At 38.5% G+C, this 18,402-nt stretch overlaps 1 protein-coding gene across 1 annotated transcript in view; it reads right to left on the bottom strand.

Annotated features, from left to right (window-relative positions):
- Positions 1 to 18,402, bottom strand: part of EVC (EvC ciliary complex subunit 1) — a 561,189-nt gene that overhangs the window by 27,162 nt on the left and 515,625 nt on the right. Inside the window, exons 13-16 of the mRNA XM_053700301.1 lie at positions 17,312 to 17,522; positions 16,215 to 16,421; positions 7,073 to 7,217; positions 6,838 to 6,940 (exon numbers count right to left, since the gene is read on the bottom strand). Of these exons, the coding sequence (XP_053556276.1) occupies positions 6,838 to 6,940; positions 7,073 to 7,217; positions 16,215 to 16,421; positions 17,312 to 17,522 (666 nt within the window). The remainder of the gene's footprint in view (positions 1 to 6,837; positions 6,941 to 7,072; positions 7,218 to 16,214; positions 16,422 to 17,311; positions 17,523 to 18,402) is intronic.

Genomic DNA, 18,402 nt, shown 5'->3' with positions numbered 1-18,402 from the left:
ATATCTCGGCTTTGTATTTAACCTCAGATATCAATAATTTCTCTAGATCCTTGAATAGAGATATTATATCTACAGAATCATCTGCGATATCTTCTTGGTGTATAGATTTTCATATTATCATCACAAGGAGCTACCATTAGGAAGTGAACATATCTCATTTTTTTCTTCAATCGTTCTCTATGGCACACAGTACTGTTCTGTAGTATATAGCATCAATATCTATCATCTAGTGGCATAGTGGATACATTTGTTTTTTAAGGTGGATACATTTGTTTTTTGAGGTGGAGAGACGATTACTCACCAGAAAGAAGAAGAAACCTGTGGCAGAGTAGAAGAAACTATATCCAAGAATGGGATGTAAGAACGAGACACAGGAAAGGCTATGAATATGACACACAAAGAAGACAACATTATGAAGCAAGCCCCCATCAAAGAGAATACCACGAAAGATCACATCACCATCTTAAAGAAGGTCCCATTATAGATGATTATAATAGAGATGACTTTAACCACGATCAGGACTACAGGGAGCCATACAGAACTCCAATATGGAAAGAAACGAATATGAGGAGTAACAATGAACGGTCAAATATGACTCCGAGGGTCCAGACCGGAAAGGCCCAATTCCATAAAAATAGAATGGAAACAAGGTCTGACCAACACTCTAGGACTGAAGGCAACGAGTCACCTTCTTTTTTAGAGCAGGGACGACTGCACAACGGAGAAATATTTCCAACACAAAGAAACGTAGAATGGGAAGAACCAACAACATCAAAATTGGGAAGAAAACCCATAGAGGAAGTAGAGGGGGGATGAAAAGAAAGAAAATAAAGAAGACCATTGACCCTGATGACAAGACTGTTAGAAAGATAACGATCGATTCAGGAGAAGAGGATAAAAATACCTCAAAGAGAACGAACGGTATCTTCAATTTGAGTTCACACGAACTAACAAAGAAACCTCAATTTTAAATTTTGGTCTGTCATTCGCACCCAGTAGAAGTCTGGATAAATTTCAAACTTTTGTAAATACAAAAGAATTCGTCCGAAAATTAACCCTAAAACGGTTCTTCTCGAAGGCTATGATGGATGGACAAAGTCAGACAACAAGGGCCGGCGAAGAAAGTGACCTCTATGCCCATACCAACCTGAAACCAAAATCCGGTTTCTACCCGATACAAAGCAAGGGCACGGCGATCGAAACATTTGAAACGATCGTCTGTAAAGAAATCAGAGATATACAACAAAAGAAACTCAAGATCAAAAACCATAATCTTACCAATTGACAGATAAACACCATTAAGGAATTAGAAAAGAACTATGAAGTAATAATTAAACCAGCGGACAAGGGAGGAGGGATTGTAATCATGAACGAGAAGGATTACAGATTGGAAAACGAAAGGATCCTGGGAGATGAAAATACCTACCAGAAATTAAAATCTAATCCAGTGGAATCTTATAAGAATGAACTCTCACGGAATCTGAAAGAAGCTAGAGATATGGGGATTCTAAATGAAAAAGAGTACAGGTACATCAACATAAGCCATCCGGTAACTCCAATTATATACCAACTGCCTAAAATCCACAAATCGCTTGAGAAACCACCAGGGAGACCAATAATATCCGGAATAGGTTCCCTGAGCAGCAATCTATCGGAATACGTGGATTTGAAGTTACAAAAATACGTTAAACAACTCCCCTCATACCTAAAGGACTCGACCCAAGTATTGAACCTATTAGAACAAATTGAGTGGGAAGATGGTTTTATTCTGGCAACATGCGATGTCACATCGCTGTATACCTGCATCCCCCACGATCAAGGGATTGAGGCGGTGGAATTCTTCCTTGGAAAAGACCCTGAAGTACCCACAGAACAGATGGAATTTATCTTGGAAAGTATCAGATACATCTTGGATCACAATTACTTTTGTAATGATGGAACATACTATAAACAGATCTGTGGTACGGCGATGGGGACCAGGTTTGCGCCAAGTCACGCGAACCACTACATGGGGAGATGGGAACGCATCTTTTGGGACTCATGCCCAGCTGGCGCGGACCTGGTCCTCTATCGCCGCTATATTGATGATATTCTGATCATATGGAAAGGGACAAAAGCGGACTTGGATTTCACTATTGAAATTATGAACCAGAATCAAAACAACCTAAGATTCACATATGAGTCAAGCACCACTGAACTAGTCTTTTTGGACCTAAAGATTGCTGTGAATGAGGGAAAAATAGAGACCTCTACACATTTTAAATCCGTAGACAGCAACAACTACATCCATAAGACCAGCTGTCACCACGACCAATGGAAGAACAACATCCTAAAAGGTCAGCTGCTAAGAATAAGGAAAAATTGCTCGACACAAAAAGGATGGGAGGAACAGTCAGAAACAATAAAAACAAAGTTCTTGGAAAGAGGCTATCCCAAAGAATTTCTAGAAGAGAAGATTCAAGAAGTGGGCAATATAGAACTCACAGAACTGACTAAATATAGAGACAGAACTGAATGATCAGAAAATGGAGGTGATGGACCATTTGATATTCCGATGATTACTGAATACAGTGTAAATAAAAAGATTATTGAAAACATCTTTAACCAACATTGGTCAATCCTCAAGGAAGATGAGATAATAGGAGACAGACTACCTATGAGACCCAGATTCATTTATAGAAGGACAAAAAATCTAAAAAGCATAATAGCACCAAGTCTGCAGAGAAAGCAAAAAACAGGAGTAACAGATGTATATGGAAAAAAAGCTAAAAGGATTTTTCCCTTGTCCATCATGCAAGGCCTGTAAACATGGAATTAAATTATCAACCTTTAAGAGTCACAACACCGGAGAAAACTTCAAAATCCATGATATGATCAGATGCCATGACAAAGGGGTCATATACATGTTACAGTGCCCCTGTGGACTACAATATGTAGGTCAAATGTCACGTATCCTCAGGGACAGGATACGCGAACATTTACTATCAATTGAGAAGTGCAGTATGGATACTCCTTTATATAAACATTTCTCCACTAAACACAATGGAAATACAAAAGATCTCAAATATCTGGGTATACAGAAGGTTAACCGAAGGTGGAGAGGAGGCAATTTCGAGAAAAACCTACTACTGAATCTAGATGGATTTTTAATATGGACTGTCTCCATCCAAAAGGGTTAAACCACAAGGAAGACCTATCCCATCTCATTAATATGGCATGAAAAAAAGAGAAGTCCGTCAACAATATCAGATGTGAGTCTAATCTCGAAACCTCATATAGAACCGTTAGAACAAATTTAACATCTGGGAAATTCTACACTGCCATGAAAAGATTTCATGTATGTACTAAGTCTGATCTCCCAACTTCTATAAGAAAAATGTTCTCATTCAATCCAAGTCTGACTAAAATCTAGATTTCCTAGTATCATTGTAAGATCAATAAGATATAGCTACATTATACCTGTCAATTTTCAAATGTGACTGTCAGTAATGAAGCTTACAATCATCGCACTCCTATGAATGGTTATAACCTGAGCCATGTACAAACAAGGACCACAACTATGATAATATCATTATAATAGTTCTAGATATATGTAACACTATTGTGATATCATATATACAAGTTCTAGAGATATGGAACATTTACACCTGTTCAAATACAAGAAACCACTCTTGATTCAAGTTACTGTATTGTATATAGGGATTTTTTACTAGCACATAATTATCCCAGCTACTCATATTGATAATAACAATAGAGGTACTAACCCCATTATAGACATCCCTACTATAGGCATCTACTAAAATTTAAACTTTGTGTTTTTGTTTTTTGTTTTTTGTTTCTGGTCCTTTGATATACCTCCCATCTAACCAATCCGCCTTCATCCATTCATTATGATATCTGCTATAAAACCTCTGAGCAGTACTACCCTCCAATCCCTGAATTATAATATCCTATCCGCTATATTTTTAAATGATCCACCCTATGGGAAAACCAGAAGCATTAAAACGAGGACGCTATGGTCTAATCGGTAAAGCCAAGTCCTATACAATGGTGAGAATATGTCAACCTATTTTTGCATTATAATTCCATGCCTGATCCCCCATCCTCGAAATAAGAATAGAGGAACCACTTCGACACCTATCTCTCATATATATAGTAGTTTTTATATATAGAGAGTACCCTTGAACCACTCGTTGAAAGAGAGAATAATGTCTATTACATCATTATCCTAGATCAGTACCCTGATTTACCTCAGATCAGTGCTCTGATTAATTTAGATAACACCATACAGAGACAGATGAAAGAAGTCCAATCCCAAACCTACCCTTAGACATGCATTTAAATATAGGGTGCGCTGTTCCATACTTAAATAAGAAGAAAGTGCATCCAAAAATGCCTCCATATATACGAGAAAGATATCGTTGCAGAAAATAGATCCCTGCTCTTTAATATTAAAGCCAACATCAAAGCCATTCCCTATAAACTTCTATCTATAAAAAAGATATAAACATATCAGTATTTTAAATGATTCTAAAACAATTTAGAATCTGTCGATAATCCCTGCTCAATTTCAGATCTAAATACACATTATGACACAAAGACCAATCAAAGATCAACAAACTGACATACCCCCAAATATTTATCCAATTACAATGAGAGAATGTATGCACACCCACAGCTTCTCGCTATAGTAAAAAACACGACTACAGAAACAAAACACTCGTACAGAGGTGTAGTAAATACATTCCCTTATTTAGGATCTTATAGAGACATATATAGTAAACTATCTCCTCTACACTCACATCTCGCACATCGTAAGGGACACTGAAATAAAATCTAAAGTCCAGAATCTTGTAAACATTCTCATTTCTAAGACGCCCATTGTGACGTCACGACCAATCAAAAGGTCGCAAAAACGGCTATATGAAAATTGACCAATGCAATCAAATTAAAACTAGAAAATGATAAATTCAGCTCTATCTTAAACTAAATATATAATTCCGTAAATAACCCCATTTGGATAAAAGCATTAAACCATTTAAGGTCACATAAAACATTTACCGGAAGTGACGTCACAATATAGATGAAGACGCTATATTTTGAATAAAGGGCTAAAAAACTATGGCACTTCTGCTAAGATTGCATTTTAACTTGATGGCAGTCTGAGAACTGAAAAAAGCAATTACATTGTTATTATATTGTTATGAAAGTTAAACGAACGAAATTCCGAAAACGGAAGTGAGCTGAGGTGACACTTCCGGTTTAGGGCTATAAAAGGCTTACCAACAGAATTTAAAATCAGTCGTGATAAAGGCCTACCACGGGCCGAAACGCGTTGACCGATAGGTAAGCATAATCCCTTCACCACTTTGAATTTGAAAACGTTATTGCGCTATGTTTTTTTATATTTTGTTTTAGGTTGATGTTGATCGTCTCGTCATATATTTCACCTGCTGTATCATAGGATTTCCGTGTTTCTACCACATCAGAATCACTACCTTTTTTCATGCACTGTATTTTTTCACTTATGTGGGAATTTGTTTCAGCATTTTTTTCGTATATTTGAACACACATTTTTTCACATTGATAACTTGGAATTTGAGGATTTGACTTTTTGTATTGGTCTGTTTGTTTATACTAGAAATACCACTGATTGACTATTTTTACCCTTTTTTATCCTTTTTTTGATTATTTGGATTCACTAACACCTTTTTTTGGATATCACCTACTGACAAAGATTTCTCTTCCTTTATCATCGTAACTTTGCACATATTGGTTTTATTTAATTTTATTTTTACCATCGCAATTTTATGCACATCACCATTATTCTCATTAGTCTTTTGGGATAAATGGAACACACCCACTGATATTTTTCACAGTTCTCTACCACATATTATCATCACAAGGAGCTACCATTAGGAAGTGAACATATCTCATTTTTTTCTTCAATCGTTCTCTATGGCACACAGTACTGTTCTGTAGTATATAGCATCAATATCTATCATCTAGTGGCATAGTGGATACATTTGTTTTTTAACATTTTCGTGTACACCTCGGTCTAAAATTCAGACTGTCTACAACCTAGTGACCCTTTTAATTCAGCCAAGTGCATTTTTACTATTTTTACTATTGCTGTAACCCTGTGATATTTATGATTGTTTTTTCCTCATGGATCCATGAAGGTTTTTTTATGTTATCTTATTTTATCTAATCTGATGTTATTATATATGTGTTTATTAAAATTTCATTTTAACCACATTGTGTAAAGTAACATTTCACTGTTTTAAGATTTTATGTGCAGAGCCATATTCACTTGAGTATTTACTCATTGAAGCATACTTATCAGAAGTGCTAAGCTATTCTTATATTCTTATATTCAATTCCATTTTACCCTTTGCCTCCGTCAAGAGGCGCCTGGGGGGCCCCCACTCTATAATAGTTCATGTTAGGGTGTTAGGTGCAGACATAAATTTTATTTCCCTATAGGAAACAATGGGGCTGCGTTAGGAACTGAACGCTGTTTTTTTGCAGGTGTTAGGTTTTTTTTCAGCCAGCTCAGCCCCATTGTTTCCTATGGGGAAATCATGCCCGAGCACGTTTAGCCAACTCACCGTTGACTTAAGCAACGCTGGTATTGAGGTGAGATGTGGAGCTAAATTTTGCTCTACGCTCTCCTTTTTGCGGCTAACGCCAGGTTTAAAAAAACCTGTAATACCAGCGATGTCTTAAGGGAGCGGTTGGAAAAAAAGGCTCGTTAGCACCGCACCCTGTTACCGCAAAACTCGTAATCTAGGCGTAAGTTAACCTAATAGGTAACAGAAGTAACCATGTAGATACCTTTTATGAAGATCAGACCTTGATGGTTGTTTGGTAAGTTTTTGTTTTGCAGGTGCAGTCTGTAGTTCTTGCTTTTTCCTTTGTTTAAATATTTTTGTGTTATCTGGAATCATTAAAAAAAAAAAACAACAACATTTTTCTTTGTCAAAGAATAAACAAAATAAATAAAAATTTCAATGTAACATTATTATTGTTCAAAAACAAACATTGAAAAAGTTGTACTATTCAAAATTACCTGTTATTTCCTGTAATTGTCTACATTTTTCCGCTTCAAAATGCTTTAAGGTGTTTTTTATATTTTGATTGTAGTTTTGTACTAGTTGGTTAACGCCATTGCCTGTTACATACACGCTTTCCACAGCTGCTTCCAGCAATCGTTCCTATGATTCCAAATCACATCATAATACTAAAAAAACGTATCGCACCCAGTAAGAAAGTTCAAGAGTTATACAGGAAATTCACTTCAAATAAAGCAAAGGAAAAAATATTTAATTTTGTTGCAGTACAAATTCACCATCTGGGAAGTGTTCAATTATTTATTTCATCACCTACAGTGAACATTGATACTATAGAATATGCTATGCTTCAGGCAACTAGATCAGTCAGTAAAGTGTATAAATAATGTCAAAATGTTTTATATTCAATAATGACATTAGTGCAATTATCTATTCATAATAACAGATACTTAGGTATTGAAATGTGTGGTGGTTTCAACAGGCAAAACCTGTTATTTCAACTCCAAGGGGCCTATTTATCAACCCGTCAACTGTGCTGCATTCGTCAGCACCTATACGCTTGCCTGACATCGCCTAACTTCGCTGCCGCAAACCTGAATACGCTCTCCATATTTAACAAAAAAGCTGTCAAAAAGCCACGCACCAAGTATGGGGCGATGAGCAGCGGACTGTTGTTAACTAACAGTCATTGATCTCGCTACTCTTTGGCTTTTTCACAGCTTTATTTGTATACTGTCACTAAACACCCACACTATACTAAACTGTTTAACCCCTATACCCCCGCTCCCGGACCCCGCCTCAACTAAATAAACTTATTAACCCCTAAACCACTGCTCCCGGAGCCCACCACCACTCTAATAAACGTATTAACCCCTATTCCTCCGCTCCCGGGGCCCACCGCCACCTACATTATACTTATTAACCCTTAATCTGACGCCCCCTACATAAAGTTATTAACCCCTATCCTGCCGCTCCCGGAGCCCACCGCAACTAAATAAATGTATTAACTCCTAAACCGCCAGCCCCCCACATCGCCATAAACTAAATTAACCTATTAACCCCTAAACCTAACAACCCGTTAACTTTATATTAAATATTAACTTATACCTATCTTATAATAAATTTAAACTTACCTTTAGATTTAAATTAAACTATATTAAACTAATAATTAACCTATTCTAACTATTATAATGAAATTACATTAAACTATTAATTAACCTACCCTATTATAATAAAAATACATTAAACTATATTAAATAAATGATTATTCCAACCTATCTTTTAAACTAAAATAACATTAAACTATATTAAAATAAAAATTAATCTAACCTAACTTTTATACTAAAATGACATAAAACAACAAATTAAATTAATTATATTATATATTTAAGTACCTAACCCTACTCAAATAATTTAAATCTACACAAAAAAAATGACAAAGTTACAAAAAACTAAGTTACAAGGGGAGCGGGTCCATCTTCAAGACATCCGACGCGGAGCATCCTCTTCTTCCGACGGACTAACGACGAATGAATGTTCCTTAAAATGACGTCATCCAAGATGGCGTCCCTTAGATTTCGATTGGCTGATAGAATTCTATCAGCCAATCAGAATTAAGGTTGAAAAAATCCTATTGGCTGATTGTATCAGCCAATAAGATTGAGCTTGCATTCTATTGGCTGATTGGAACAGCCAATAGAATGCGAGCTCAATCCTATTGGCTGATACAATCAGCCAATAGGATTGAACTTCAATCCTATTGGCTGATTGGATCAGCCAATAGGATTTTCCTACCTTAATTCCGATTGGCTGATAGAATCCTATCACAATAGAATGCGAGCTCAATCCTATTGGCTGATTGCAACAATATCTAAGGGACGCCATCTTGGATGACGTCATTTAAAGGAACCTTCATTCATCGTTAGTCCGTCGGAAGAAGAGGATGCTCCGCGTCGGATGTCTTGAAGATGGACCCGCTCCACGCCGGATAGATGAAGATAGAAGATGCCGTCTGGGTGAAAACTTCTGCGGGCTTGGATGAAGACTTCGGCCGGCTTCTTGGAGGACTTCTTGCCACTTCGATGAAGACTTCTCCCGGCTTTTTGGAGGATGGATGTCGGATCTTCAAAACTGTAAGTCGATCTTCAGGGGTTAGTGTCAAGATTTTTTAAGGGTTTATTGGGTGGGTTTTATTTTTAGATTAGGGTTTTGGGCTGCAAAAGCGCTAAATGCCCTTTTAAGGGCAATGCCCATCCAAATGCCCTTTTCAGGGCAATGGGGAGCTTAGTTTTTTTTAGTTAGCTTTTTATTTGGGGGGTTGGTTGTGTGGGTGGTGGGTTTTACTGTTGGGGGGTTGTTTGTATTTTTTATTTACATTTAAAAGAGCTGATTACTTTGGGGCAATGCCCCGCAAAAGGCCCTTTTAAGGGCTATTTGTAGTTTATAGTAGGCTAGGGTTTTTTTTTTATTTTGGGGGGCTTTAGATTAGGTGTAATTAGTTTAAAGCTTTGATAATTTCTTTTTTCTTTTTTGTAACTTAGTGTTTATTTTTTTGTGTAAATTAGTGTTTGTTATTTTTTGTAACTTAGTTTTTTGTAACTTTGTAATTTTTTAGTGTAGATTTAAATTATTTGAGTAGGGTTAGGTGTTTAAATATATAATATAGTTAATTTAATTTGTAGTTTTATGTAATTTTAGTATAAAAGTTAGGTTAGATTAATTTTTATTTTAATATAGTTTAATATAATTTTAGTTTAAAAGTTAGGTTAGTTTTTTTTTTAATATAGTTTAATGTAATTTTAGTTTAAAAGTTAGGTTGGATTAATCATTAATTTAATATAGTTTAATGTAGATTAATTAATAGTTTAATATAGTTTAATATAATTTTAGTATAACAGTTAGGTTAGATTAATTAATAGTTTAATTTAAATATAAAGGTAAGTTTAAATTTATTATAAGATAGGTATGAGTTAATATTTAATATAAAGTTAGCGGGTTGTTAGGTTTAGGGGTTAATAGTTTAATTTAGTTTATGGTGATGTGGGGGGCTGGCGGTTTAGGGGTTAATAGGTTTAGTAAGTGGTAGTGATGTGGGAGGCCAGGGGTTTAGGGGTTAATAACTTTATTTAGTTGCGGTGGGCTCCGGGAGCTGCGGGATAGGGGTTAATAACTTTTATTTAGGTGGCGGCTGTGTCGGGGCGGCAGATTAGGGGTTAATAAGTATAATGTAGGTGGCGGCGGTGTAGGGGCGGCAGATTAGGGGTTAATAAGTATAATGTAGGTGGCGGCAGATTAGGGGTGTTTAGACTCGGGGTACATGTTAGGGTGTTAGGTGTAAACATAACTTTTATTATATCATAGGAATCAATGGGATATCGGGCAGCAGCAAACATGAGCTTTCGCTGCTTCCAGACTCCCATTGATTCCTATGGCATCCGCGGCCTCCAGGGCGGTGGATTGAAAACCAGGTATGCTGGGCCAGAATAGTGGCGAGCGTACCTGGTAGATTTTTGATAACTAGCAAAAGTAGTCAGATAGTGCCGAATTTGCATTCAGAACATCTGTAGTGACGTAACCATCGATCTGTGTCAGACTGAGACCGGCGGATCGTATGTTACGTCACAAAATTCTACTTTTGCCGGTCTGTAGGCTTTGATAAATAAGGGGAATCAGGCTCGTCACAATTACGCTGCGGAATTCCAGCGTATTTGCGGTTGACGGCTTGATAAATAGGCCCCCAAAAATAAAATGAAAGACATAATTTCCATACCTCCCAACATTTGTGGCTTGATATTAGGGACTCATGTGTCCTGCAAATCAGGACATATGGCTGTCTCAGAGGACAGCAGGAGAGAGCTCAGAATTTGGGACTGTCAAATGTTTACAACAGTGTTTAAAAGGACAATTTTGTATAAAATGAAGGACTGTACCATCAGATTACTAGTGATTCAAGAGCTCTATTCCTTAATATCAAAATTAAGCTTCAGTAAGATGGGTTTGGTTTAAAGGGGCGTTAGCTCACAGCATATATCAGCAATTAAGCACTGTATTGCAAAATAGATTATAAAAAAATATATTTTCTAATTTAAAAATATTTTCCCTCCATTAAACATTTTAACAATGTGAATAAACATTTGTTTACTACATTTAATGTCATATGCTAATCCAGGCCAAATTATGCTAATTTCACACCTTTCCTCCTCACATTCTCCAAAAACATAAACTTCTAAACTAAAATTTCTCAACTAAACTAAAAAAAATAGTCAATAAATCCTACTAATATCCTGTTTAATGCAATGTTGCATTAGTGATTATAAAAAAGAAAATGTATGCTTACCTGATAAATTTATTTCTTTTTAGACACGATGAGTCCAAGGATTTCATCCTTACTTGTGGGATATTCACCTCCTGGTCAGCAGGAGGCGGCAAAGAGCACCACAGCAGAGCTGTTAAATAGCTCCTCCCTTCCCTCCCACTCCAGTCATTCGACAGAAGTTAGGAAGAGAAAGGAAAAACCAAGGTGCAGAGGTGACTGAAGTTTACAAAAAATTAATAACCTGTCTCAGAGAATAGGGTGGGCCATGGACTCATCGTGTCTAAAAAGAAATAAATTTATCAGGTAAGCTTAAATTTTCTTTTCTTTTTAAAGACACGATGAGTCCACAGATTTCATCCTTACTTGTGGGATACAATACCAAAGCTAGAGTACATGGATGATAAGGGAGGGACAAGACAGGGAACCTAAACGGAAGGCACCACTGCTTGAAGAACCTTTCTCCCAAAAGCTGCCTCAGCCGAGGCAAAAGTATCAAATTCGTAGAACTTTAAAAAAGTGTGAAGAGAGGACCAAGTTGCAGCCTTGCAAATCTGTTCCACAGAAGTTTCATTTTTAAAAGCCCATGAGGAAGCAACAGCCCTCGTGGAATGACCTGCAACCCTCTCAGGAGGCTGCTGTCCAGCAGTCTCATATTCAAAAAATATGCTACTCTTGAACCAAAAAGAAAGAAAAGTGGCCGTAGCTTTCTGTCCCTTACGTTTCCCTGAGAAAACCACAAACAAAACAGAAGACTGACGAAAGTCCTTAGTCGTCCTCAGGTAAAACTTTAAAGCACGGACCACGTCCAAATTGTTCAGAAGTCTTTCCTTCTGAGAAGGATTAGGACACAAGGAAGGAACAACAATCTCCTGATTAATGTTCCTATCAGAAACAAACTTAGGAAGAAATCCTAATTTAGTACGTAAAACTACCTTATCTGAATGGAAAATAAGATAAGGAGATTCATACTGTAAAGCCGAGAGGTCTGACACCCTCCAAGCAGAAGAAATAGCAACCAGAAAACAAATCTTTCCAAGATAACAACTTAATATCTATGGAATACATAGGCTCAAACAGAGCCCCTTGAACATTAAGAACTAAATTCAGACTCCATGGAGGAGTAACCGATCTGTATACAGGCCTGATCCTGACCAAGGACTGACAAAATGAATGTGCATCTGGAACATCCGCCAGAAGTTTGTGAAACGAAATAGACAAAGCCGAGATTTGACCCTTTAGGGAACTTATCGAGAAGCCTTTCTCCAATCTTGGAGAGAAGACAAAAATATAGGAATCCTAACTCTACTCCATGAGTAGCCCTTGGAATCCTACCAATAAAGACATTTACACCATATCTTATGGTAAATCCTTTCTAGTTACAGGCTTACAAGCCTGAATCATGGTCTCTATGACCGAGTCAGAAAAACCTTGCTTGGATAGAATTAAGCGTTCAATCACCCAACAGTCAGCTTCAGAGAAACTAAATTTAGGAGAAGGACCCTCGATTAGAAGGTCCTTCCTCAACGGAAGTCTCCAAGGTGGCAGAGAAGACATGTCCACCAGATCTGCACACCAAATCCTGCGAAACCAAGCAGAGGCTGGATCAGCGATGCCCTCTCCTGCTTGATTCGAACAATGACCCGAGGAAGAGACGCAAACGGAGGGGGCAGGATGCTATACTGAAAATCCAAGGAACCGCCAGAGCATCTGTCAGTTCCGCCCAGGGGTCCCTGGACCCTGCCCCGTATCTCGGGAACTTGGCATTCTGACAAAATGCCAGGAAATCCAATTCCGGCTGACTCCACTCGAGAATCAGGCTGGAGAACAATTCCGGATGGAGTACCCACTCCCTCGGAGGAAAGGTCTGCCTGCTCAGGAAGTCCGCCTCCCAGTTGACCACCCTTAGGATGTGGATTGCAGACAGATAGCAAGAATGAGCCTGATTATCTTGGTAACCTCTGTCATCGCTAAGGAACTCCTCGTTCCTCCCTGATGAGTGACGTAAGTCAATGAAGGTAAGTTGTTCGACTGGAACCTAACAAACTGGACCGAGGCAAACTGGGGCCAGGCCAGAAGGGTATTGAAGATCGTTCTCAGTTCCAGGATGTTTATAGGAAGAACCGACTTTGACTGAGTTGAAACACCCTGAGCCGTTAGGGAGCCCCAGACAGCTCCCCGCACGAGAAGACTGGCGTCTGTTGTCACAATCACCCGAGACGTTCTGCGAAAGCAAATTCCCTGGGATAGATGAGCCAGAGACAACCACCATTGAAGAAAATCCCTTGTCTCCTGCTCTAGAGTTATTCGAGGAGACAAGTCTGTATAATCTCCGTCCCATTGCCTGAGCATTTTTGACTACAGGGGTCTGAGGAGGAACCGAGTAAATGGGATGAAGTCCATTGCCGCCACATCAGCCCATGCACTGGACCACTGACGGCTAAGGAGAGGACTGAAGGACTAAACGAAGATACAAAATCTTTGATTTCCTGACTACTGTCAGAAATATCTTCATTGATGGAATCTATTATGATTCCCAAGAAAGATAACCCTTGTACTTGGAACTAAGGAACTCTTTCCTAAATTTACTTTTTACCCCTGAGATCTCAGGAAGGATAATACCATGTCCGCATGGAAACTTGCTTGTTGTAAGAATGGCGCCTGGACTAGGATGTCGTCCAATTAAGGTGCCACTGCAATGCCCCATGGCCGAAGCATCGCCAACAGCGATCCCAGAACCCTCGTGAAAATTTCGGGAGCTGTGGCAAGTCACGAATTGGAAGTGTTTTCTAGAGAAAGAACCCCTTACAGAAAGAGCTTTTAGTTGAACACAAGCCTCCTTATTTCCAAGGACAGCCATACATGGTACAACACCGAGTATCAGTCCCTGGGGATGAATTTGAAGAGATGCAATCAGCCAATAGGATTGAACTTCAATCCTATTGGCTGATCCAATCAGCCAATAGGATTGAGCTGGCATTCTATTGGCTGTTCCAATCAGCCAATAGAATGCCAGCTCAATCCTATTGGCTGATTTTATTTTAGTGTTTGCGATGTGGGAGGGCCTCGGTTTAGGGGTTAATAGGTAGTTTATGGGTGTTAGTGTACTTTTTTGCACTTTAGTTAAGAGTTTTATGCTACGGCGTTGTAGTGTAAAACTCTTAACTACTGACTTTAAAATGCGGTACCAGTCTTGACAGGAGAGGGTCTACAGCTCACTTTTTTGTAGACTCGTAATACCGGCGCTTTGCAAGTCCCATTGAAAAAAAGAGGATACGCAATTTACGTAAGTGGATTTGCGGTATTTCCAAGTCTGGCCAAAAAAGTGAGTGGTGAGCCTGTACCTTCAAGACTCGTAATACCAGCGGGCGTTAAAAAGCAGCGTTGGGACCGGCCAACGCTGCTTTTTAAGCATAACGCACAACTCGTTATCTAGCCGACTATTTCTTTAAATTTTAAAACACAATTTTTATATTTTTAAGAGCAGCAGGAAGGTAACTTATCACGCAGTTCCTGCCCAATCTGTCAACACCTCAGCATACCCTGCTGAGGTACCTATCTGAAAACGCACTGTATCTTTAAATTTAAAAACAGAATTTATATATTTTGAAGTGCAGCAGGAAGGTAACTTATCACGCAGTTACTGCCCAATCCTGTCAACACCTCGGCATACCCTGCTGAGGTACCCCTCTGAAAATATTACTGTGTCTTTATTTTGTAAAAACAAAGCCTTAGAAAAAAATGTCAATAGACTAACTGTCCACATCTCTAGGCATAAAAAGTCCGGTACTTAAATGTATACTTTGTCCGGCCCCCTGATGTGTGAAAAACACTAAGTACAGTGTTAACAGAAAACTCCTCCCTCCGTTTGCCTAAACTTGGAAGTGGAGAAGAAGTGCGCAGCCGAAATTGGCGCCACACGAAACTCCGCCCATCGTGGGCGTTACAATACTAAACTCCCGGTCGCCATTATGATAGATAAAACAAATAAGCCACCGGGAGCAAACTGACAATCTGTGAAGTCTGGAGGCAGATAGGGCTACCGCTTGCTGGACAGCAGCTTAGCCTCTAAATGAAAAACGATGTATTACTTCCCACTGAGAGTTTATCTTCCCTCAGCCCTAGTGAACAGATATAAGAACCACTTAATTTTTCTCCTCAGCCCCAGTGCCTGCTTATAAAGTTCTGTCGCTGAAAACCCCTCCTTTAGTATTTAGGAGATAAGTTCCAGATCAATAAGTGCTCCACTTCTACTGAGATCATCCCAGACCCAGAATAAAAAGTCAGTACTTACCTTTGTATTCTGCCTGACAGCAGGGCAGCTCAGCAGGTTTAGGAGGTCCTCTCCCTCCCATAGCCCTGGAAAATGATAAAGCCTGAGTTAAGTTTGCTTAGGCTATCAGGGTTAGGGCAGCATAAATGTATGGGAAGCACAGTGAGAATTATATCCCACAAGTTCCCATTGCTCTAAAGCCACCAAAAGCTCTACTGAAGAGACTGATATGGACTACGGGTACACCCTAGGACAAAGTAGCACTCTCTGGCACTACTTTAAAATAATAAACACTTGATTGAAGAATCTTTTCTTACACCTCACTTTACCTCTTCCTATCACTAACATAGGCAAAGAGAATAACTGGAGTGGGAGGGAAGGGAGGAGCTATTTAACATCTCTGCTGTGGTGCTCTTTGCCTCCTCCTGCTGACCAGGAGGTAAATATCCCACAAGTAAGGATGAAATCCGTGGACTCCTCGTGTCTTTAAAAAGAAATAGAGATTGTATTTGTTGTATAGCCACTGTGGATCAAGCCTGTAAAAAAGCAATTATACCTTAAACTCAGGGGGGCCCTCTGCCATGCCTTTTGCTGCCTCTTGCTGTGCGTGCTGTATCAGTGCTTGTCCTGTAAGTTGCTCCATGTGTTGTCTGATGGCGTTGGTTGCCTCTATAAGGTCTGCAAGCAGCTGCTGCTGAAAATCAGTGCGAGCATGATGGGTATCGGACTCCAGCTTTCTTTCCTCTTCTAATATGTGTGTTTCCTTTCAGGAGAAGATAGAAACAAACTAAGACCAATGCATTCGATCAAAGAGTATTTCCAACCTCATTCTACCCTTCCCTTTACCAATCTGAGATAGATAGATATTTGTATGTTTGTAAAGACAAATAAAACACTTATAAATTGGAGTAATTCACAAATTCTCTTAAGCTCTCTACTGCAATTATGACCAGTAGAACTCTTAGAAATTACTGTTAACACTGACCACACTCCCATTACCTGTACAATAAGTTAAATTCAGAGAGGACATCTGAGGAAAACCCCTGAATTGGATTATCTGGAATTGCTCTGGAACAAGTATTTTAACCTTTTTTGTGTCTACATCCTCTATACCTTTTCTGGAATAATTACTCTGGTCTTGACTGATTGGATACTGTATTTCTTTAAATTCAATTGACTCTGTACTGTTTCTGAACTTGCATTGTCTTAGGCCGCGTGCCCACAGTTACAGCTCTGTTACATGTTCCTGTCTCCTTCCTGCTTTGCAATAGAGAATCAGCCTGTAATAACTATAATTGCTACACCAGTCCAGAGCTGATTGAAAGCAATTCATGGAATAGCACACTTGGAGAAAAGTGAAAAGCATCTGTTTTCGGATTTCTGCCTGAATAAAAAGTGCCCCTTTACGGTTTCTAGATAATGAATATAAAAAAATAAAAAACAAAAACAAATTTAAGGCCAGATTACAAATTAGCGTGGCCGCATTAGCTAACCCTTCTCTGGTAAATGCGATTTACCATGGACCTGTAATATCAAGTTGCATGCCAATTGCTAGCATTGTTCAGTGATATTGCGTATCGCGACCTGCACTATCATTAGTGCGCTGCTTGTAATCTGGCCCATAGGCAGTAAGGAAATGAGACACTAAATTACCATGTCATTTTGAATTTGCCACTGTCCTTCATCCTGACAAGGCCATTTAGACTTTTCTAAAGTGTGTTGCTCTTTTAGTTCCTGAAGATGTATTTTTTTTCTTGATATCCTCATACGTGTCAAAGTAGCCACGGCAATGTTTCGTAGTGCTAATGAGCGGAGAACAGATTGGAGAAAAAACTTGTGTCTTTGACATATCATTTTGTTGGACCTGTAAAACATAAACATATACTTATACAAAAAAACTAATAAACAATGGCACTACAATGGGCAATCTCCCAATTCTAATAATATTAATTTTTAATGTTAGTTAGTACGTGTTTATTGTTGTATGTACTTGGGAGTGGTGCTTTGCACAAGCAAAATTCAATTGTGGTTGTGGATAAAGAAATCCACTACAGAATGCAATGTAGCACTCTCTGCCCTGACTATTCAGGCGGAAAGAATAGAACAAATTATTAATAAAATATAACTTTTATTAGTATATTAAAAATGGGATAACAAATACATCTAAAATAAGGGAGGAAGGTGTATTGAGTAATGGCACTCCTGGACAAAATTTCCCACTAATATGCCTTTGGAATGTGATTGAAATAATTGCACATCCAAGGGTTAACAGTATAAACACAAGCAGGTGAAGCAGCGCTTGGTGAAAATATTAATTAAAATAAAAGTTAACACAACATTGCAGGGCAAGTTTGTCTTAAAGTACAATGGTTCCCAGTGTGTGTATAAATAAATACAGAAAGGCACTGAAACAATTGAATGCCCTTAAAGTGCCCCTCAAAGCTCCTTGTGAATCCGATGCAGCTGATCTCTTTACCGGTGTGTTCCTCCTGACACAGGTCCGTAGGGTAGAAGCAGACAAACAAAATAGAAGACAGCGCAAAACAGACCAGATTCAAGGTAGTAGTTTATTCAAGCAGGCTTATCTGGTCCCATCTTATACACCAGAGGAGAATCTATCTATGTGGAGAGGAAATCTTTCCTGCTGACAGTGAATCTTTGGAACTCCGGAGAGGGACTCTAATTGTTCATAACATAATTTGTGAAATGCTTGCTGTTAACTTACATCTTGTAAGTAGAATCTG

Source organism: Bombina bombina, chromosome 2, assembly GCF_027579735.1.
Source record: "Bombina bombina isolate aBomBom1 chromosome 2, aBomBom1.pri, whole genome shotgun sequence".
NCBI classification, from domain to species: Eukaryota; Metazoa; Chordata; class Amphibia; order Anura; family Bombinatoridae; genus Bombina; species Bombina bombina.
Note: the sequence above shows the minus strand (reverse complement) of the source record. Positions and strands in the feature narration are given on the sequence as shown.